We start from the raw sequence: 21,950 nt of genomic DNA, 5'->3' as shown, positions 1-21,950 counted from the left end.
AAACTCAAGATCCAAAAGCAGCCAAGGACCCCCACAAACAAACAAACAAAAAAAACCCTGAAGTAAACAAATCCTCAAAATACCCGGATGTAGAAGGCGGGAGGGGGTGGGGGTGGGGAGGAGGCGCGGCCGTTGTGGAGTGACAACCGACGCGCATGCGTGTCTCTAAGCCGCAGCCAACATCGCTTGGCGATTGGATGAGAGTTGGACCCGCCCTTTCGCACGGATGCCTGTGCGCATGCTCGGCGCCAGCTTCCAGTATTTTCGACGCTGACGTCGCCGTTAAGCTCAGTTCCCGTCTGGACTTTGGCAGTGGCGGTTCCTGTGCTCTCCGGTCGCTGGAATCGGGAACCTCGCCCGCTTCGGTTCCTGGTCGCAGAGGAAGGTGCCCGCTTGTCCTCTCTCGCCCTCGCGAGCTCTTCATCCGTTTAAGGTGAGTGGGGCCGCTTGGTCGGGGACAGGCTCGCCCTGGGGTGTCGCGCACGCGCACTGGGCATTGCGCGCCCCGCCTGGATGATAGACTCTTTCTTTTCTCTGTAGTTCCTAGACGCCGTTGCGTTTGCGGACGGATCTCCGTTGTCAGGAGGGAGCCATGTCCTCGGCCGCCACGTCTAAGTACGTGAACGACATGTGGCCCGGCTCTCCGCAGGAGAAAGCCTCGCCGTCCACCTCCGGCTCGGGCCGCTCCAGCCGCCTGTCGTCGCGCTCCCGCAGCCGCTCTTCGTCCCGCAGCTCCCGACGCGACTCCCGCAGCTCTAGCCGCTCGTCCTCGCGCAGCCACAGCCGGCCGCGGAGGAGCAGACGGTCCCGGTCCCGATCCCGGTCCCGCAGGCGCCACCAGCGCAAGTACAGGCGCTACTCGCGCTCGTACTCCCGCAGCCGGTCGCGCTCCCGCAGCCACCGCTACCACCGCGACAGCCGTTACGAGCGGCCGCGGAGGTACTACAAGTCGCCGTCGCCCTACCGCTCCCGGAGCAGGTCGCGCTCCCGCGGGAGGTCGCAGCACCGGTGGTCGTACTACGCGATCACTAGAGGCCGGCGCTACTACGGCTTCGGCCGGACCGTGTACCCCGAGGATCGCCCCAGGTGGAGGGAAAGATCCAGAACCAGGTCGCGCAGCAGGAGCAGAACCCCTTTTCGCCTGAGTGAGAAAGGTGCGTTTTACCAGGTTGAGGTTTGTGCCCTTGGGGGGGTTTGGGGATTGAGCTCTGGACGCTTATCACCGAGCCACCTCCCCAGCTCCTCCCTAGGTTAAACTTCCTCCGCGCGCTGTTGAGTCAGCCAGGGAGTCAGGTGGTTGAGCAGTTTAGCTGGGATTTCGTAAGATTAGGCCCAGGACATCTTTTAACACCTAGGCTGCGTTTATTTTGGTGCTGGAAGTCTTTTTGAGATTTCTTGAAGTGAAAGAGTTTTTTTTTCGTTTGTAGGTAGGTAGAATATAGTCTCATGTATTTCCTTTCACCTTGGGAGTAAAGTCCATGCCAGATGTGACCTGTGCGCTAATCTGAACTAAAGTCCGTTTATGGCTGTAGTAGAAAAGAGAGGAGGCCCACTCTTTTCTACTAGCTGGGTGAAGACAAAACACATTTTTTTTCATGATTTACTGAAAAATGGGTTTTGACTGGCCTTTGTTAAGTAACATGGTAATTTGATGTTACAAAGAAAGTAAGTTTGACCTTGTGTGCTGACTCTGTATCAAGATTAGTCTAGTAGTATTGATAACTGCTATAAAGTTATCAAACACTTGTATATAGAAATACAATACACACTTAAAGAAAAGGCAAGCCGGGCGTGGTGGCGCACGCCTTTAATCCCAGCAATCGGGAGGCAGAGGCAGGTGGATTTCTGAGTTCGAGGCCAGCCTGGTCTACAAAGTGAGTTCCAGGACAGCCAGGGCTACACAGAGAAACCCTGTCTCGAAAAACCAAAAAAAAAAAAGCAAAATAGGGCTGTTTGTCAGAATAAAACTAACTTGTTGAGGTAATTAAGGAAAGTTTTTTTTTTTTTCCCTCACTATAAAGGGATTTCCTTCTTTAGAATTGCTTTACATATAAAGAGAAAAACATTGTTTTAGAAGAGGTACTTAGTAGAGGATAATGAATATCTTAATGCCCTTAGATCGAATGGAGCTACTAGAAATAGCAAAAGCCAACGCAGCAAAAGCTCTGGGAACAGCCAACTTCGACTTGCCAGCAAGTCTCCGAGCCAAGGAGGCAAGCCAGGGAACAGCTGTTTCCAGCAGTGGGCCAAAGGTGGAGGTAAGCCCCTTCAGGAAGCTGCTGCCAGCATTTATTACCCTTTGCCAATGCACACAACCCTCCTGGGGTTCTTTATATCGTTTGTCCAGAACAAAACCTTAATCTGACAAGTATCAGCCTGTCTCACAGGAAACTGTGGAGACGATGGACTACTTTCGTGTCGGCACTTGGACACTTGGTTTGCTCTTTACAGTAAAAACAGTACATCGTTGATAATACTTTCTCTCCCTCTAGTCTCTAGAGACTGGAGTGTTGTCAGTAGTTTTCATGTACACCATTATGTTCCCAAGTCTGTGCTCAGCATACAGTATAGTTTATCTGCTTTATTTCTGTCTTATAGAAATCATGAATGTGGTCTCCAGACAGTGATGAAGAAAATCTGTTGGTAATTGATGATGGGTTCAAGTGTCAGAGTTTGTTTACAGACTAAAGCTTAGCTATTGTTGAAGGGAGTTTGTGTGCATGCTAGAGTTTTGGGCTAGGGACTGTTTGTGCAAGGCAGTGACAGCTCAGCAGACTAGAGGCACTGTCATGGTGGGCATCTGTGATCTAGACGTCCTTCACATGATATATGCAATATATTCCAGATGTTTTGAGAGATTACAGAAGAAGAGGCCTGCTTCACTTGCAGATAAGTTTATTACAATTCTCCAGAACTACAGAGGGTGTGCATTGGCACACTGCAGTATATATTAAGTTCATTTCTTTATGTGAAACCTGGATCTTAAGGTTAATAATAATTTGGGCTGGGGTGTAACTCAGTTGTAGAGAACTTTGTCAGGGTGCATAGTACCTGGGGTTAACTCCCAGCACTGTGTAGACTGGGTTTAGTGCCCCACTCCTGTGGTCCCAGCACTTGGGAGGCTGTCCGTGGACAGCTAAGGGATAGATACAAGAGACTTGGTCTCAGAAAACTGCTTTATAGAAACATAAGGTAAAAAATAACAGTATAATGAAGGTGATTTGTCCATTGCTGAGATCTCAGGGGCTGCCTGGTCTTTGCTCAGGCAGGTACCTAAGAGGGGCTCCTTGATGAGTGGATTACAAAAGCCTCAGTTTTTTAGACAAAGCATTTTTTATTGTACTTAATCAAAATGAGGTGTAACTACAACAGGAATCTGGTATTCGTGGGGAGCTACGCCTCCCAAGTCATTCTGGCTAAGTGGAAAACAGGCTTTTGTCGTTGATTAGCTCCTTAACTGTGACAAGAGATGGAATTTGGTTTGTGTATCTACAGCTACATTTGTGTATGTTGGGCTTTCTTTTTTTTTAATACAATATTTTAAAAATTAAGGCTATGTTTAAAATTCTCTTCCTCTTTAGCATTCAGAAAAGCAGACTGAAGATACAACTAAAAATACCAGTGAAAAGTCTTCTTCACAAAGAAACATAGCCTTCAGCTCCAATGTAAGTGAACCCAAATATCATTCTTGAAAATTGGGTGTCGGGTATTTTATTATGTAGGCTTTGTGTGTGTGTGTTGATAACCTCTGAAGTTGATTTCAACTTACTGTCTTACAGAATTCCGTAGCAAAGCCACTACAGAAAACAACTAAAGCTGCTGTTGAAGAGAAGTCTTCAGGATCACCAAAAATAGATAAGAAAAAAAGTCCTTACGGACTGTGGATACCTGTCTAAAGGAAAACTAAGGGCTGGGATTGCCAAAACTGCACTTTACTGAGGGGTTTGTGTCCAGCATTAGCTCGTCTGCCTGAGTGATCACAGCAGTAAATGTGATTAAAATCCATTACAGAAAGAGACTTAATGGTGACGTTCATGGTTGAGGTTTCTCTTGAAGATAGGAGGACACAGATGACCCAGAGAATTGCATACCGGTGGGAATCTTGTATATATATGTAAGTATTGTATAGAATCGCTTATATACAAAGGTGAATTTTTTAAAGACACAGTTGTATACTGAATTTTGTATATTTGTTAATAAACTTTTTATTATTTGTCTTGATTTTATGGATATTGGATGTGTCTGTCTACATCTGAAGAAGAAACCATAAACTTTCCTGAAAACACAACACATGGTTTATGAATTCATACTTTGACATTTGTGTGTTGCATTAGGGAGGCTGGACATTTGGTTTCTTTTTTTCTTTCTTTAAATGTGTATCCCCTCAGGGCTGGTTTTGGAATAAGCCGTAAGACTCCTTAATCATCTGTAACTCCAATTCTAGGGGACCCAACATTCTGTTCCATGGCATGTGTGACTCACATGTGGGCAAACTTGATACACATAAATAAAAGAGTGACCTTAAAAAGACAGCATTAGTTGTGAATGGTACTTTATGCTTTTGATTTTAACACTTGAAACAGGTAAGAAACAAGTAACGAGTAGACCCCTGAGGTTAAAGGGCAGCCTGATCTACATAGCAGGCTCTAGGTCAGTGAGACTGTTAAACCCAAATCCCTCCTGTTGACAGTATCAAAAGACTCTTTATGTTTTAGAATTTAATGGCTTCAACTTGGTTACACTTTGAAAGTTCCCATGATCTTGTTTGGGAATTTGCCAATAAGCGATCCTTTAAAAAGAATATGAATTAGTAACCAACCAGATTAAGGAGAAGTTAGAATCAAGCTTGTCAGGATTGGCAGTGCTAGCATTGCCGTGAGGGTCACCCAAGAGAGCTGAAAACCCTGGCCTTAGTTTAGGGAGCTTCCACCCCAGGCGTGATTAGGTCCTGACCACCGGATGAGAACTCAATCTCTACCTCCCTCTTAGGGTTACAACCTACTAGATTAAGGTGGGTGCCTCAGGCAGGAGGATTTCACCCTGTAAGCTGAGCTTTGTCCAGTGTTTACTGTGAATAACAATATCCCCTACTGGGTAGAAAGTTTCCTGAGCTTTGCCAGGAGATGGGGATGAAAAAGTACTAAGTATCAGCCCTCAAATACGTTAAACTGACAGTAAAGCCAGCCTGTGTACTTGGTTTTCCAACAAATCAGCCAATGTCTAAACGTTAAATCCCCTGTCATTACAATTTGTAGTGTGACTAGCAGCTGCCTCCCAAGTACAAATAGTAGGCTGGGCATGTAGCTCAATTGGTAGAATAGTCCCTGAGTTTCTTTGAACCCAGCATCAGTAACTTATCCCTTCTGGAGGCAGCCCAGGGGCCACATACACAAAGGCAAATTTGCTTTTCTTTTTCTTTTTTTGGATTTTACTGTGCTTTGAGTAAGGATATACATAGCCATGGCTGTCCTGGAACTCAATGTAGATCAGGCTGGTCTTGAACTGGCCTTGAGATCCTCCTGCCTCTGCTGTCCTTGTGCTGTTAGTAAAGTTATGAGCCACTGTGTCTGGTTAAGACCACCCTTTCAAGAAGTATAGGAGGCAAGAATGCCCCTATCTATCATTAGCATGCAATTGGACAGAGCATCCTTTGAAAACAAAGATTGACCCTACGGAAAACTTAAAAATCCAATCGTCTAGATGTGTATTCCTGGTCACATCCCTTTCTTTGGCTGTTCTTTTTGTTTGTTTTTGTTTTTCAAGACAGGGTTTCTCTGTATAGCCCTGGCTGTTCTGGAACCCACTCTGTAGACCAGGCTGGCCTCGAACTCAAATCTGCCTGCCTCTGCCTCCCAAGTGCAGGGGTTAAAGGTGTGCGCTGCCACGCCTGGCGAGATTTTTTTTTTTGGTTTTTCGAGACAGGGTTTCTCTGTGTAGCCCTGGCTGTCCTGGCACTCACTTTGTAGACCAGGCTGGCCTCGAACTCAAAAATCCGCCTGCCTCTGCCTCCCGAGTGCTGGGATTAAACGCGTGCGCCACCACGCCCGGCTGAGATTTTGTTTTTTAAAGGAGGAATGAGGAGCTGGAGATGTAGCCTAGTTGGTAAATTATCCAGCAAGGTATAGAACATATGTGGTGGTGCAGGTCTGTTATCCCAGAACTCTGGAGGTAGCAGTCCGGATCAGAAAATGAAGATTAGCTGAGGCTAAGGAGGGCACAGGTATTTCATCCCACCAGAGGCAGTAGGATCTCTGAATTAAAGACCAGGATGGTCTTCAGTGAGTTCCAGGACAGACAGACAGTATAGGGAGACTCAAGAAACAAAGATATACTAAAAGTGATTCAGAGGGTGACAGTGACAGCAACTGAAGGTGGTGACAGATTTGTCAAGGCATATTGAGTATATGCTAGTTTACATATAAAATTACAATTATAGAAATGAAACATCTCTGACATGAGAAGATAATCACAGGATGGAGATGGCTCAGTGGTTGAGTGTGGGCTGCTCTTGTAAGAGGCACCGAGTTTGGTTCCTGGCACACATTTTATCAACTGCCTGAAACTAGTCCCAGTAGATTCAAAGCCTGGCCGCTACACTGAAATGCACAGACTGGAGAGATGGCTCAGTAGGTAAGAGCACTGGCTGTTGTGGAAAGATGTTTCCATCCCAGAACCCACATGGTGGCTCAGGACCACCATAACTCTAGTCTGACCTCTGTCGGCACCAGGCGTGCAGGTGGTGCATATGTGGATGCAGGCTAAACCCCCATACATAAGAAGAGAAATAGGCCGGCTGTAACTTCCTCATTTAGAGGTATGTATTGTCTTCCTAGTAACACCATTTGATTTGTGGGGATTTTGTGTGCTAGTTAGACTCAACTCACCTGCCTCACTTCTTCCAGCCAAGTAACTCATTCCTTTTAATCCAGAGACAGGATTTATTTATATTTTTTTCTTTTTTTGGTTTTTTGAGACAGGGTTTCTCTGTGTAGCCCTGGCTGTCCTGGAACTCACTTTGTAAACCAGGCTGGCCTCGAACTCAGAAATCCGCCTGCCTCTGCCTCCCAAGTGCTGGGATTAAAGGTGTGTGCCACCACTGTCAGGCACAAGCCACGTTTTATTAAGCTTAAGAAGTAGCTTCCTACAGGGGAGGGGGACTCAAAAGAGAATTGCCCACAGTTTACATTTTTTCTTGCCAGTGCTTAAGCTTTTAGATATCCCATGAAATAAATAGTGATGTATTATAGCACTGGCTAGCCTAGAAGTCACTGTGTAGCCTTGGCAAGCCTCATACTTGATATTCTCCTGCCTCCACCTGCTGGGACGCTAGGAGTGTGCCACCATGTGCCACCACAGCTGATGTGTACCCAGCTATTTTTACACGTGGGACGGCTTTTTCATTTCTAAATTTAATTAGTTGTCGATTTTGAAAGGTACACGTTTCATATATCCCTGTCTTATTCCCGAATTATCTTAGTGACCTTAGTAGTTAACTATGGTGCTGGAATGTGAGAGTGAACAATATGGGACCGGCCCTGCTCTTCTACAGTTAGTAACATCAGCAAATTGTCTACTCTATGGAAGGGACTTAATGGGGATGAAACTCAAGATGGTGACAGGATACGCAGTCCCCAACCAGGCGTCCCATTGTATGTGACAGATTCCGAGCACTTCCTCATCCTTGTCGCCCCTCCCGGTCCCCGCCCCGCCTCGCCCCGCCCCGCCCCGGATGTTTGCGCCTGCGCATAGCCATACCACGCGTCAGTCCCTCCCACTAAAAGGAGCGTGAGAGGCCGGAAGAAACTGAAGCCACTCCGGAAGGCTTGAGTCTGGGCCACGGGCCAGAGGCCGCCGGAAGTGCTCAGCGTTGTTGACGGAAGTAGAGAGAAGGCTGTAATGGCGGCTGTGACTGAAGTTGTGGTGAGTATCACCGGCTTCGCGCAGGTGTCAGTCCGGGAGACGCCGGGGCTGGGGACATGGGTGGGATCCTGGTGCGGCTCCCGGGGAGACCGGGGTGCCGGGCCCAGGCCTGGGCCGTGGCCCCTGGCAGACGCTGAGCCTGAAGCGGGCTATGATCGCAGGTCCCGGCGGATGGCGCGGAAGCCAGGCCCTTGGCGGCCGAGGAGCTGGCGGCGCAGAAGCGGGAGCAGAGACTGCGCAAGTTCCGTGAGCTGCATCTGAAGCGGGTGAGTGGCGGGGCTGCGGGCCAGGCTGGCAGCGGGGCTGGAGGAGGAGGAGGAAGGCGCACCACGCACCAGATCTCCGGACCGGACGTCCCCCGGACCAGATCTCCGCCCGCCGGTGGGTCTGGACTGGGGTTGAGACCGCTTTGACACACGTCAAAAGCCCCACCCGCCTGCTCCACCCGGCCACACCCACATTACCGGGTGTACCTTAGGGTTTCCCTCGTGTTCCATGATTCTTCGTTTTTCATCTAGGGAAATACTTGGTTAGAAATAGGAAGGAACTTCTCAGACCTTTCTCACCTTAAAAACAGCGAGCACACACATTCCCTTTTCTCCGAGTTCAGACTCAAAAAAGTATAACTTATTTCCCATCTCTTGTCTACTCAAATCCTAAGCATGGCTGGCGAGGCACTCTGAACATTAGCATTCTTTCTCGGAAGCCAGCTCTCTCACTTCTCTTATGTGACTGCTTGGTCATCTGACCCTTTTGGTGAACCTGCTTGTTTTCTTGGACTATAATTCAAAAGGCATGCTATATCTTCTTACTGTCTCCCTTCTAGCACCTGCCAAGATTTGCAGCCTACTTGACTTGTTTTTTGTCTTGAATTCTTTTTTTTTTTTTAAAGATTTATTTATTTATTTTATGTATGTGAGTACACTGTAGCTGTACAGATGGTTGTGAGCCTTTATGTGGTATTTGGGGATTGAATTTAGGACCTCTGCTTGCTCCGGTCACCCCTGCTCTCTCCGGCCCAAAGATTTATTTATTACAAAAAGTACACTGTAGCTGTCTTCAGACACACTAGAAGACAGCGTGATATCCCATTACAGGTGGTTGTGAGCCACCATGTGGTTGCTGGGATTTGAACTTGGGGCCTTTGGAAGAGCAGTCAGTGCTCTTACCTGCTGAGCCATCTCTCCAGCTCCTGTCTTTGTATTTTGTTTTTGTTTTTGTTTTTTTGTTTTTTTTTTTTTTTGAGACAGGATTTCTCTGTATAGCCCTGGCTGTCCTGGAACTCACTCTGTAGACCAGGCTGGCCTCGAACTCAGAAGTCTGCCTGCCTCTGCCTACCAAGTGCTGGGATTAAAGTGCCCAGCCCAGCCCCTGTCTTGAACTGTTAATAAAGTGTTTCTTGGGCTGTTAAGATGACTCAGTGTTAGAGGCCCTTTTACAAGCCTGGCCACCTGAGTTTGACCCCTGAAACTCAGGGAGAAGTGGAAGGCGGGAGAGAACTGACTTCCATCTTCACAGGGTTGTCCATAGAGCTCCATACAAGGCTGAGGCATGTGTGCACACACACAGAAATAAGAAATGTATTTGTGGTTTTGTATGTATGTGTGCTCAAGTGTCATGCATGGAGTGTATGTAGATGACAGGACAACAGGAGTAAGTCGGGTTTTCTCTTTCCATAATGTGGCCTTTCCAGGGATTGATGTCATCTGGCTATGTGGCAGTCACCCTTATCCATTGAGCCATCTTGCTGACTCAAAAGAACTATTTTTTTTCCCCTTTTCTAAAACATGGCCTTTGAGCCTCCAAGAATATAAAACAAAACAAACAAATGAGATGGTGCATCTCTGAACATTTATAATGTAAACAGTGGTTCTCAGCCTTCTTTATATGCTCTGGTGATACACAACCATACATTTATTTTGTTGCTGCTTCATAACTGTAGTTTTGCTGCTGTAAATATCTGGTATGTAGGGTATCGTATATGTGACCCTTGTCATGACCCGCAGGTTGAGCACCACTGTTGTGCGTGCTGGGGATCATGGACCAAGCACCTGCTGCAGAAATCCTAAAGGCCACAGTCCGGACACCTAGAACTGACATAAATAAATGCTGGGTGGGTGTGGTGGGCTGCCTTTATCCCAGCACTGTGGAGGCAGAGACAGGATCTCTGGAGCAAGCAGAGTAATGAGGCAGACTAGCAAACACTGAGTTCTGAGTTCAAGTGGCCATCCTGCCTCAATATATAAGGTAGAGATCATGAGGATACGCCCAACTTCAGTCCTTAGCCTTCACATGCATGCACACCTGCACGCGTGTGTCCATACACATGTGAATATACACAGCACACACACATAGTCCAACATTCACAGCCAGTCTTCACATGCTAAGCAAAAACTCCAATTGCACAAATATTTCTGTTCAGAAAGTTAATAGTAAATCATTGTGCTTAAATGTTGATTTACAGAGGGGCTGTCCACAGCCCATGCGCCTGGAGCTGGGAGCTTGCCTTCCTGGATCAGATGTCACCAGTGTGTGGCCTACGTGATATCTAACTTACATTTTCCTTAGACTAATGGACTCTGGTGGCTTGCAGTCGCCATTTCTGTGCTGGGACAGTTTATAGAATCCTTGACTACAGAGGGAGACTGATGCTGAGGCGAGCCTAGAGTACGTTAAAACCCAGACAAAGGAAATGCTGGTGTTACACAGTGCTGAGATTGTCTGAATGCGAGCTCTGGGCGTTCCTTCCTTTCCCTTCTCATGGAAGAACCTGGAGTACCGACTATGAATGATTTAGAGATAAAGAGGCACGGAAAGCCTCCAGTCCAAACTGAGGCTTTTAAGAAACAAAACAACAAAAACAAACCGGGTTAGAAGGAGCCCATCCCTCAGGCCCAAGATGCTCAGTGGATGCTCTTGCTGTGAGGAGACTAAGGACCTAAGTTTGATCCCCACAACCCGCATGGTGGTAGGAGATAACTGCTGCCTGGGAGCTGACCTCTGACCTGCACACAGACTACCCGCCATGTGTGTGTCCACACAGAAAAGACAAGTACAGTTATAAAGAGGTTTTAAATAAAGTTTAAAAAGTCTGTGATTGCTACTGTACTATGGCGGGGTACAGTAAGGCTTTCTCAGCCTTTATTCTGAACCCCTTATGCAAGGGACCACACATGTGAACAGGCAGAGGTGACAGCCCTAGGGCTCTGGAACAACAGAGCTCTGAGCACAGCAATCTCATTCTCTCTGTTAAACCTCCTCAGTCTGTTCCTGAGCTTAGTCATTTGCTGGGTTTTTATTGCGTGCAGCATAAGTGGGGTCCCTTAGTCACTGCAGATGAGACAGGGTGTGTGTGGGTCCCTCTCCTGGTTTACCTCTTTCGGTTTTAGAATGAAGCTCGGAAGCTGAATCACCAGGAAGTTGTGGAAGAAGACAAAAGACTGAAGTTGCCTGCAAACTGGGAAGCCAAGAAAGCGCGTCTGGAGTGGGAGCTCCAGGAAGAGGAGAAGAAAAAGGTTCAATTACATTGTGTTTCGTATGTGTGTGGGCCCGAGAGTTAGAGGAGTCGCTCCTCCACCCCCGTGCTCCTCCTGAGACGGCTCAGGTGCTCGAGCTTGGCAGCGAACACCTGTATCTCCTGAGCCACCTCGATGGCCTGTTACTTGATATTTTGATAGTTTTTTTTTTTTTCCTGTTGCTTGATATTTTGATAGTTTTTTTTTTTTTTCACTTAAAATAGGTCAAATTGTTAGCCATGGTGTGTCACACATATAGTTCCAGCACTTGGGAAGCTGAGGCTAGAGGATTGCTTTGAGTTTGAGGTCAGCCTGTGCTCAAAAAAAACCAAAAAATGCAGGGTGGCACTGTGGGTAGCACAGTGGATAGCGCTGGCTGTCTTTGCAGGAGTGTGCAGCTCGAGGGGAAGACTACGAGAAGGTGAAGTTGCTGGAGATCAGCGCAGAGGACGCTGAGAGGTGGGAGAGGAGGAAGAAGAAGAAGAACCCTGACTTGGGGTTTTCAGGTACAGCTGGCCTGGGCTGGCCTGGGCTTGAATGCGTGGGCTCTTGCACCAAGACTTCTGCTTAGGAGAACACATTCCCGCTGAGCTTCGTTCGTGCAGAATTCTAGGAGGCCAAGGAAAGCCCTGTTGGCTGCTTTGGTCCTTCGTGTACAGTTAGCCTTTGTTGTGGTAGCCATTGTGTTCTTTAGGCGTCTATATACCCCAGGCAGTCTGCAAACTCAGGGTCCTGCCTCAGCCTCCTGAGTGTTACAGGAGTGTGCGGCCTCATCGGCCTGTTGGGTAGAGGCTGTGCTTAGGATAGTGCCCTGTGCATGTAGGACAGTGGTAATGGTTTTCATTTTATTTAGATTATGCTGCTGCCCAATTACGCCAGTATCACCGGCTGACCAAGCAGATCAAACCTGACATGGAAAGCTATGAGCGACAGAGAGAGAAGCAGTAAGTCCTGGGCAGAGTGCAAGGCCGATCTGGGAGGGGGGTGGAAGCAGATTGTTAAAGGCACCTGCTTCCAAACTAGTTAAAGGAGTCATTTACTTATTTGAGACATTTCTACTCTGTGGCTTGGGCTGTCCTTAAACTCACAGCAATCTTCCTGCCTCATTGTCCTGAGTGCTGGGATTATATATGTTTGCCAACTTGCCTGACCAAACTCAATTTATTGATGAAGCGAGTCTTATCAGTGGCCGTCTCTTGGTAAAATTATTTACTGTTCTCATCATTGAACTGGCTTTAGACCCTGACTTTCCTTGGAGAGAGTCCCGCCTGAGGCTGGCTTATAGGCTGTTCACCCAGCCTGGCTCATCCTTTGGGAGCCTGCATTTTCTTTTCTTCTTTTTCCTTTCCTGTGTAATAAATATAGTTCTGTGCTGTCTCTCATTACCAGTGGTAGTGTAGTTTGAAATTGCACTGGAGTACTCCTGTCTGACTGGAAATTCTTGCTGTCTTCTCAGTGGAGAAGATTTTTTCCCAACATCCAACAGTCTTCTCCATGGGACGCACGTGCCTTCCTCAGAGGAAATTGACAGAATGGTTCTAGACCTGGAAAAGCAGTAAGTACTCAGCCGAGAGCGGGGCACCCCGTACTCTGCGAGGGAGTGGATGGGAGGTAGATCTGAGGCCGATGCTCTCCCAGGAGCGTCTTGAAGGGCACAGCAGTGATCCCAGCTCACTTGTGACCCCAGAGTCTGGTGGTTCTGAGGTAGGACAGCGCAGGCGGGTTGAGCCATAGTGTTTAGAGTGAAATGAGAATATGGATGGAATCACAGTGCTTTGGGGTCCAACTGTTTGTTTGTTTGTTTCTTTCTTTCTTTCTTTCTTTCTTTCTTTCTTTCTTTCTTTCTTTCATTGATTCTTTCTTTCTTTCTTTTTGGTTTTTCGAGACAGGGTTTCTTTGTGTAGCCCTGGCTATTCTGGAACTCACTTTGTAGACCAGGCTGGCCTTGAACTCAGAAATCCGCTTGCCTCTGCCTCCCAAGTGCTGGGATTAACCACTGCCCGCCCGGCTTGGGGTCAAACTGTTTTTTTTTTTTTTTTTTTTTTAGATTTATTTATTTATTATATGTAAGTACACTGTAGCTGTCTTCAGACATTCCAGAAGAGGGCGCCAGATCTCGTTGCGGATGGTTGTGAGCCACCATGTGGTTGCTGGGATTTGAACTCTGGACCTTCGGAAGAGCAGTCGGGTGCTCTTACCCACTGAGCCATCTCACCAGCCCCGGGGTCAAACTGTTGAGTGGCGAGTAACATAAGATAAACAATTTACAATAGATCATCAGAAGTACACACTAGGAGGCCTGCTCACCCTGTGAGGACTAGGAAGCAGACAGATTGGCAGGGAGGAGAGGTGGAGTCCCAGTATTCCTTTCAAGGGCACACTTTTAGGTCCCAGCTTCCTCTTACTAAGCCCCACTCTTAAAGGTTCCAGCACCTTCCTTGTAGTAACCCTGTCAGCTGGGGACCAGGTCTTCAATATCAAGACCTGGGGTAGGGTTCCAATCCAAACTGTAGTAGTTAGTGTTTTGTGTCTGTTTTAAACAGGGGCCTCATGTAGCCCAGCCTGAGTTAGAACTGAAGGCCTGTTGAGGTTGTGTGTATTTTCACTTGGCCATATTGATTTATTGTAATTAATTAATTGTGCTTTTCTGAGATAAGAGTTTGAGCACACCAGGCTAGCCTCAGACTCTGATTCTCCTGCCTCTGTCTCCAAGTGCCTGGCCGTACTTAGTTCTGACAGCAGGGAATGCATTTGTGGTTAGGATGGTGCAGCAGTACGTGCTACACAGTGCACAGTGTAGAACTGTGCAGGTAATGTGGTGGTGTGTACCATACTCTACAGTGTAGAACCGTGCAGGCGATGCAGCCGTGTGTACCACACTCTGCATGGTGCTTGCTGTTGCCAGAACTGTCAGGGTGTTTATCCTCAGACACGTCTTTGTCCCCACTTGCAGCAGTGCATCATTGCTCTTTAGAACATTCTTTTTGCTTTGCAGTTCTGAGATGGCTCTCATTATGTAGCCTAGGCTAGTCTCCAACAGGTGGCTATCCTCCAGCCTTTGCTGGGCCACCATGTATGTGTTTGGACATGCTGTGTGCAGAGTCTGTTGACTGGATCTCATGGCTTACACTGAGGTTCAGCTAATCAATTAGTCTTCATCTGTGACTGATGGAAACTACATCACCTTTTTTTTGTTTTTTTGTTTGTTTTTGTTTTTGTTTTTCAAGACAGGGTTTCTCTGTGTAGCTCTAGCTGTCCTGGAACTCACTCTGTAGACCAGGCTGACCTTGAACTCAGAAATCTGCCTGCCTCTGCCTCCCGAGTGCTAGGATTAAAGGCGTGCGCCACCACGCCTGGCTTACATCTACTTTTTTTTTTTTTTTTTTTTTTTTTAGGTTTTTCGAGACAGGGTTTCTCTGTATAGCCCTGGCTGTCCTGGAACTCACTTTGTAGACCAGGCTGGCCTCGAACTCAGAAATCCGCCTGCCTCTGCCTCCCGAGTGCTGGGATTAAAGGAGTGCGCCACCACGCCCGGCTACATCTACTTTTTTTGTCCCCCCAAGGTGTTTTATTAGGAATGCTGATTTTTCTCCTGAATTTTCTGCCCATGTTTTATTAAGATCAGAGAAGGCAGTTCAGAGCAGAAGGTGACTGAACGCCTTCAGTCCTAGGGTTTGGGATCAACGCTAGATCCAGGTCAATCTTTGGGGTCAAGAATAGAGAGGTCTGGGGAAGGGGGTTCGGAACCTCATAATTTCCTTCCTTCCCCTAGAATTGAAAAGCGGGACAAATACAGCCGAAGACGTCCATACAATGATGATGCCGACATCGACTACATCAATGAGAGGAATGCCAAGTTCAACAAGAAAGCAGAGAGGTTCTACGGGAAGTACACGGCCGAGATCAAGCAGAACCTGGAGAGAGGCACAGCTGTGTGAGCTTAAACCTCGGGGAGCAGCGCAGAAGCTGGGAACGGGTCGGAGGCTTCTGCTGGCAAATTCAAACTCCCACGTGGGACCAGCCCGATTACTGGTCACACTTACCCCTGCCTCCCCACTGGGCTCCTGAAATAAATGTCTTTTCTCACCTCCTCTTCCACATGCATATGTTCACATTTTTGTGCTTGGATAGACGATGTATTTCTTGTAGTAAGTGATGTTTTGTAAAAGTCTAATTTGTATAAATCCTAATTATTATTTTTCTATGTATTTTAAATGTGCATAACCATATAACCTTTGAATTATGGGGCTTAGATGTACACGGGTGCAGTCACTGCTGCTTTTGAGTGTTGTTAGGAGGTAGACGGAAGCCACAGCCGGGCTTGGGGACTAGCCGGGAGAGGACTGAGAAGCAGAGGCTGTTGAGACAGATGCTCCTGGAGTTCTGACACTGTCTGCCAGGACTGGAGTCAGAGGTCATGGCCGTCAGCCATGCACACTCCCTTTTTAAAGAACAATAAAATGCTTTGGAATAGAGTCTCGAACAGTGTCTGTAATTTAAACATTGTGGGTACTTACACGAGTGTGGGAGCATATGTTACCCATCAGTGTAAGGTTGAGTGTTGACTTTTGCCAACCTTTGCAGATCTGTGCTCAGCCTGGGATCTGAGGACCTGAAAGAACGGGTGGGTGGTCTACAGTCTAATGCGTAGACAGCCTTCCTTCAGCTTCAGTGTACTCTATACACAAATGAGAGAAAGCAGTGATCCAGGGAAGGCTGTTTCTGTTCGGAGAGACATGGTCAGAAGAGTGGGCGCAAATGCCAGTAAGCACATGCTAAATATAGCAGAGCAGCTTTCCCACAACTTTGTCAGGACAGACCAATTTAAAAACAGTTGCCTGGCACGCATTGCAGATTGTGTCTGGGAAAGTGTGAATGCTGTAGGTACCCAGATTAAAACCTCATCACCCAGACACCATCTGCATCTATGTTCTGATAATTCAACAAAAATAAACGTAAATTGAATGTAAATGTTTGTCATAGGAGGCACCTAGTCATGAAGTCGCATCTAAGAACAATTCAGGGGACAGAAGTTTTCCCTGCCTCTCTCAGTTCCCCAGACACTGCTCAACAATAGTCATTCTTTTGACCATGTTCCAACAGCTGAGGAAGGAAGTTCCTTCCTTCTCTGGATATTAATTTGGATATTCCAAGTTAAACCTGAAAAGCTGGGTGCTTATATCCTTAATCCCAGCACTCACCAGCTAGAGGCAGGCGTGTAGTGAGCATTTTGGTTTCTTTCAAACCAAACTATATTATGTGAATGTGTTTTTGTTGTAATCCCAGGTGTGGGATATGGGGCTGTTTCAGTTTGTCCACAGCCGCTAACTGTGATTGTCTCGTGCTCTAGGAGAGGCATGATTTTGCTAGCTTCAGAGAGTTCTTTTAATGTTCTGAAGATGGCATTGATGACTCCTGTGTTCCTCCCACCCCCCTTCCCTTTAGACGTGTAGTGGAAGCTGCCCCTGACCTATGAGCTGAAGGTGATCTTGAATTCCTGATCCTCTTTCCAAGTGCTAGGATTACAGGTGTGTCCCACCATGCCCAGGTCTATCTAGTGTGAGTGGAGGTGCCAGTCCTCCCCTTCCGTGGACTCCAGGCTGGCCGGCCTGAGAGCTGTGCCCCATCTTAGGCATGCTGGGGTGGCAGAGGGATGCCCACTCCTATGTCTTGTCTTGCATGGGTTCTAGGGTGGGGGTTGGGGTTGAAGTCTGGTCCTCACGCTGTCAGGGGAATGCTTTCTCCACTGAGCCATCTCCCTAGCACCCCTCAGCACCCTCCCCAATGCCATGCTTCCATTGAGACATGGTCCTTGAAGTCTTGCCATCCTCCTGCCTCTGCCTCTCCAATGCTGATGATATTCCAGGAGTGAACTACCGGGGCCAGCCTTTTATTTCTGTTGGTGTTTGGTGTTAGCACATTGCCTTTCTCTGGACCAGCTGTGTGGCAGGGTGGATATGATGGAATTGGGCACCCAGGGAAGGGAATAAGGCCTGTGGGATGTCCTGTCAGGAGGGGGAAGGTTTTGCAGATAGCAATAGGAATGAGGATGAGGTTATGGAAGCAGAGGTGACCTTAGCACCTTGGACACCACAATGGAGCTCTCATTAGCCACTGCTTTTCTAAGGAAGTGTCCCCTATATGTCCTGTTCCTGTGGCATCCCTGGCTAAATCTAGGCTGAGAGCTCAACCAATGAAACAGTAGTAAAACCCAAAATGTATTGAAAGAGTCCACACTGGGGAGAGTAATGGAGAAATGGGTGACCTTCCTTAGTGGCACATAACTAAGAGTCCTGGGCAAGGTGCTTCTGCCTCTACCATTGCCTCAGCTGCAGCAGCTGTCATGTAAGTGTGTTGGTTTGAATGAAGATGGCTCTCACAGACCTCCAGTGAGGTTGTGCCTCCTAATCCTTCACAAACAGTTGCACCAACTTGGGGGACCAAGTACTCAAAGATATGAGCCGATTCGTCCATTCTGGTTCAAACCACTATGGGTTTGGCTTCTGGTAAAGCCTCTTTTCCTGTCTCAGACCAAGCTGGCCTTGAACTCACTATGAGACTGAGAATGGGCTGTGTGATATCACTGCTGGCTGCTTTCTTGCTGTGTTTCCACCTAGCCTTCTCCTGAGCTTCTACACTGCTGGCTTTTCATCAGCTCCTTCCCCAAGCCCCCACTTGGTTTTTTAAGAAATAGTGTCTTTGTGTAGTTCTGGCTGCCCTAGAACTAGCCCTGTAGACCAGGCTGGTCTTGAACTCACAAAGATCTGCCTGCCTCTGCCTCCCAAGTGCTGGGATTAAAGGAGTGCACCACCACTACCTGGAATTCATTAACTTCTTATAGGGACACCAGTCAGATTAGAGTCCCACCCTTAGGACCTCCCCAGCCCTCAATATTTCTTTATCTCCTAACATTTTCTCTGTGGTTTAGGCCTCAGCACAGACATTTGGAGTGGGTACCATATGCTCTCAATGGTCATGCTTGGTGCTCCAGTTTCTCTATATCTCAAAAGAGTGTTAATAAGACCTACCTCACAGGGTGGTTGGGAGGGTTAGACTTTGGTAGGTGCTTGCACCAGTGCCTGGCTCCTGGCCAAAGTTGACTGTGAATGGCTCAGTAATAAAAACATTAGCTTGGGGCTGGGGAGATGGCTCAGAGGGTAAGAACACTGACTGCTCTTCTGTAGATCCTGAGTTCAAATCCCAGCAACCACATGGTGGCTCACAACCATCCGTAATGAGATCTTCTTCAGGTGTGCCTGAAGTCAACTACAGTGTACTTAAGTATAATAACAAATGAAGCTTTGGGCCAGAGCAAGCAGGGACTGAGTGAGCAGAGTTGACTGGAGCAAGCAGAGGTCCTAAAACTTCAATCCCCAACAACCACATGAAGGCTCACAACCATCTGTACTGTTACAGTGTACTCACATACATAAAAAAAAAAATCTTTTTTAAGGAAAGAAATCTGGAAAATGGAGGCTGTTGGCAGGTCTGAGAGCAATCAATGAAGATGTTCAGCCTCTGAGCTCCTTACTATGCATGCATTTATGTGTGTGAGAACGTGCGTGTGCGTTTGTGTGAGTGTCTGTGTGGGTGTGAGTGTCTGTGTGAATATTACTGCAGAGGTGATTGTGTGTATGACTGTTTGTGTATGTGTGTGTTTAGTGTAGGGGGAGATTGTGTCTGTGTGACTTTGATTCCCTGTGTGTATATTTGTGTGTGTGTGTGTGTGTGTGTACATATGAGACACACACACAGAGAAGAGAGAGAGAGAAAGAGAGAGAGTCAGTATGTGCTCAAGGGGAAAAAGCACTTCTGCCAAGAGATAACCTGAATTTGCGTCCCAGGACTGTTTAGTAAGACAGAACCAATTCCAGGAAGTTGTTCTCCGATCTCCACACATTCTCAGACACATGCACATACACAACAAATAAATATATAAATAAATAAATATTTATGTTTTATTGCATTTAAACAGTTTTAATAGAATACATTTCTTGTATTTATTCTCTGACAGCTCCATACATGTAAACAATGCATTTTGGTTATGTGCACCCCAACTCCTCCTTCCTACTCTCCTAGACACCCCAGTATGTCTCCCCTCCCCATGTTCAGTTCCCATGTCCAGCAGCTCAGTCACCTGTAACTTCTGCTCCAGGGGCTCCAACACTTTCTTCTGGACTCTGAGGACACCTGTACTCAAATATCCACAGACTGACACATGTACACATATATAGATATAATTAAAAATTAAATACGGGCCGGGCGTGGTGGCGCACGCCTTTAATCCCAGCACTCGGGAGGCGGAGGCAGGTGGATTTCTCAGTTGGAGGCCAGCCTGGTCTACAAAGTGAGTTCCAGGACAGCCAGGGCTACACAGAGAAACCCTGTCTCGAAAAACCAAAAAAAAAAAAAAAAGAGAGAGAGAGAGAGAGAGAAAATTAAATACGTCTAAAAATAAAATGCCAAAAGAAAAGAGTGTCAGGGATACTGTTGAAAGAATAATAATCCTAAACACTATAGTGGGAATGTTCTTCAAATGGGTAAATGTAGAATTATATAATCATATACGGTAGCAATTCCCTTCCTAGTTAGAACATTACCCAGTAAGTTGCATCATACCGCTGCACACAAACTTGTAAGCGAATGTTCACAGTAACATTATGATACTAAAAGCATATATAATAAAATAATCCACCCATCAATGAATGGGTAAATAAAATGTGGTCTATCTAGATCAGGGACTAATATTTAGTCATGAAAAGGACCAGAGTAGTGATATTCAGTGTAGCATGGGTAAATCTTGAAAATATTTTCCTGACTAAAAGAAGTCGCACACAAAAGACTACGCATAATGTAGGTCTGCGTTTATGTGAACTGAGCAGAGCAGGCGAATCCGTACAGACAGAAGGTAGACGAATGGGTGCTAGGGTTGCGAGGGGACGATGAGGCGTGACTAACAGGCTTGGGTGTTCCTCTTGGGGCGATGAGACTGCTCTAGGAGTATATTGTAGTGATGGTTGCACAACCCTGAATATTAGAAACCAATGAACCGTGTGTTTTAAAAGAGTCAACTTTATGGTCAGTGATTACATGTCAATAACGTTGTTAACGTTTTTTGCCTGTGGGTGCACAGTGAGATGCTTCTACTGTGTTTGTAAGGTCTCGTTGGCTGGTCTGGAAGGCCAGGCTGTGTGGCTTTCCCAAGATCCATTCAGGTGTGATGTCCAGGGGCTCCTTGCGCAGACTCGGCCACGAAAAGATTCCAGAGAAAAGGCGATCTACAAAGTCATCACTTTCAAAGCAAATGAACACTCATCGTGTGCCGGGAGGGTTAGCGTTGGACAGCTCGGAGACCAGATAACTAAACACTGAGAAAATGAGTCAGAGAAGGAAACAGGGGCGGGGGGAGGGGGCTGGAGGCCAGGAGGGGGTGCAGGGAGCTGGAGGGGGTGCGGGGAGCTGGAGGGGGAGATGCCAGAAGCTGGAGGTGGGGGCGGGGCCTGGCCCTGGAAGTTGGAAGAGAATATAATAGACCCGGAGCTCTGAGAACAGGCTTTGGAGCATCAGCTCAGCTGTATCTGTTTAGAGTCTGCTGCCGTATCTGTCTAACCTAACACAGGATTATGATGAAGTAAAGAAAGGTTTGTCCTGGATCATGGTTTTAGATTTTTGAGTCTAAGACTGAGGGGCCCACTGGTTTAAGGAGAGGAGCGTGGGTTAGAGTGAGGATGCCTCTCTTCTAGACAGGGGGAGGGAGGGAGAGACACACAGAGACAGAAACAGAGACAAAGACATACAGAGACTGGAGAGAGACACACAGAGAGACAGAGAGGGAAAGAAGGAGAGAGACAGAGAAAGAGATGGAGAGACACAAAGACAGAAGGAAATGGGAGAGAGACAGAGACAGACACACAAACAGAAAGACACAGAGAGGAAGAGAGACACATACACAGACAAAGATACACAGAGAGACAAAGAGAGCCAGAAACAAACACAGAGACACACACAGAAAGGCAGAGAGATAGAAAGGGAGAGAGAGATAGAGACATAGAGACAGAGACACACAGAGAGAGACAGGAGGACAGAGACAGGACAGGGAGAGAGAGACAGAGAAAGGGAAAGAGACAGAGTCAGACACAAAGAGACAGAGAAACAAAGACAGGGAGACACACAGAGAGACAGAGAAACAGACTTTTTATTTTTTATTTTTATTTATTTATTTATTTATTTATTTTTTGTTTTTTCGAGACAGGGTTTCTCTGTGTAGCCCTGGCTATCCTGGCACTCCCTTTGTAGACCAGGCTGGCCTCGAACTCAGAAATCCACCTGCCTCTGCCTCCCAAGTGCTGGGACTAAAGGCGTGCGCCACCACGCCCAGCTTGAAACAGACTTTTTAAAATGGTGTTTTAAAATTCTATGTTTGAGACAGAATCTCATATTCCTTAGGCTAGCCCTAAACATACTATGTAGCTAAGGATCACCTTAAACTTCTGGTCCTCCTGAGGGCTGGGATTA

General features: G+C 47.0%; 2 protein-coding genes across 3 annotated transcripts; both read left to right on the top strand.

Annotated features, from left to right (window-relative positions):
* The first annotated feature begins 256 nt into the window (after window positions 1–256).
* On the top strand, window positions 257–4,221 carry Rsrp1 (arginine and serine rich protein 1). Of its 2 annotated transcripts, none has more exons than XR_015047304.1 (5): window positions 257–433; window positions 541–1,154; window positions 2,119–2,643; window positions 2,846–3,665; window positions 3,780–4,221. XR_015047304.1 is itself a non-coding variant. In XM_021161133.3 (5 exons), the coding sequence occupies exons 2-5, from the start codon at window positions 593–595 to the stop codon at window positions 3,894–3,896; spliced, it is 903 nt and encodes a 300-aa protein (XP_021016792.1). In that variant the 5' UTR covers window positions 257–433; window positions 541–592; the 3' UTR covers window positions 3,897–4,221. The 2 variants fall into 2 exon arrangements, 1 of the variants encoding a protein (XP_021016792.1); XM_021161133.3 differs by having other exon boundaries at window positions 2,119–2,258; window positions 3,582–3,665.
* Window positions 4,222–7,779: 3,558 nt separating this feature from the next.
* Window positions 7,780–15,910, top strand: Syf2 (SYF2 pre-mRNA splicing factor). The gene is made up of 7 exons (XM_021160501.3): window positions 7,780–7,920; window positions 8,082–8,186; window positions 11,310–11,435; window positions 11,824–11,941; window positions 12,289–12,379; window positions 12,892–12,990; window positions 15,208–15,910. Exons 1-7 carry the CDS (start codon window positions 7,897–7,899, stop codon window positions 15,371–15,373), a joined length of 729 nt encoding a protein of 242 aa, XP_021016160.1. The 5' UTR covers window positions 7,780–7,896; the 3' UTR covers window positions 15,374–15,910.
* The last annotated feature ends 6,040 nt before the right edge of the window (window positions 15,911–21,950 follow it).

The sequence above is a fragment of the Mus caroli genome, unplaced genomic scaffold (genome assembly GCF_978045245.1).
Source record: "Mus caroli unplaced genomic scaffold, Mus_caroli_1 scaffold_6, whole genome shotgun sequence".
NCBI classification, from domain to species: domain Eukaryota; kingdom Metazoa; phylum Chordata; class Mammalia; order Rodentia; family Muridae; genus Mus; species Mus caroli.
The sequence above is the reverse complement of the archived record's forward strand: the minus strand, read 5'-3'. Positions and strand labels throughout refer to the sequence as shown.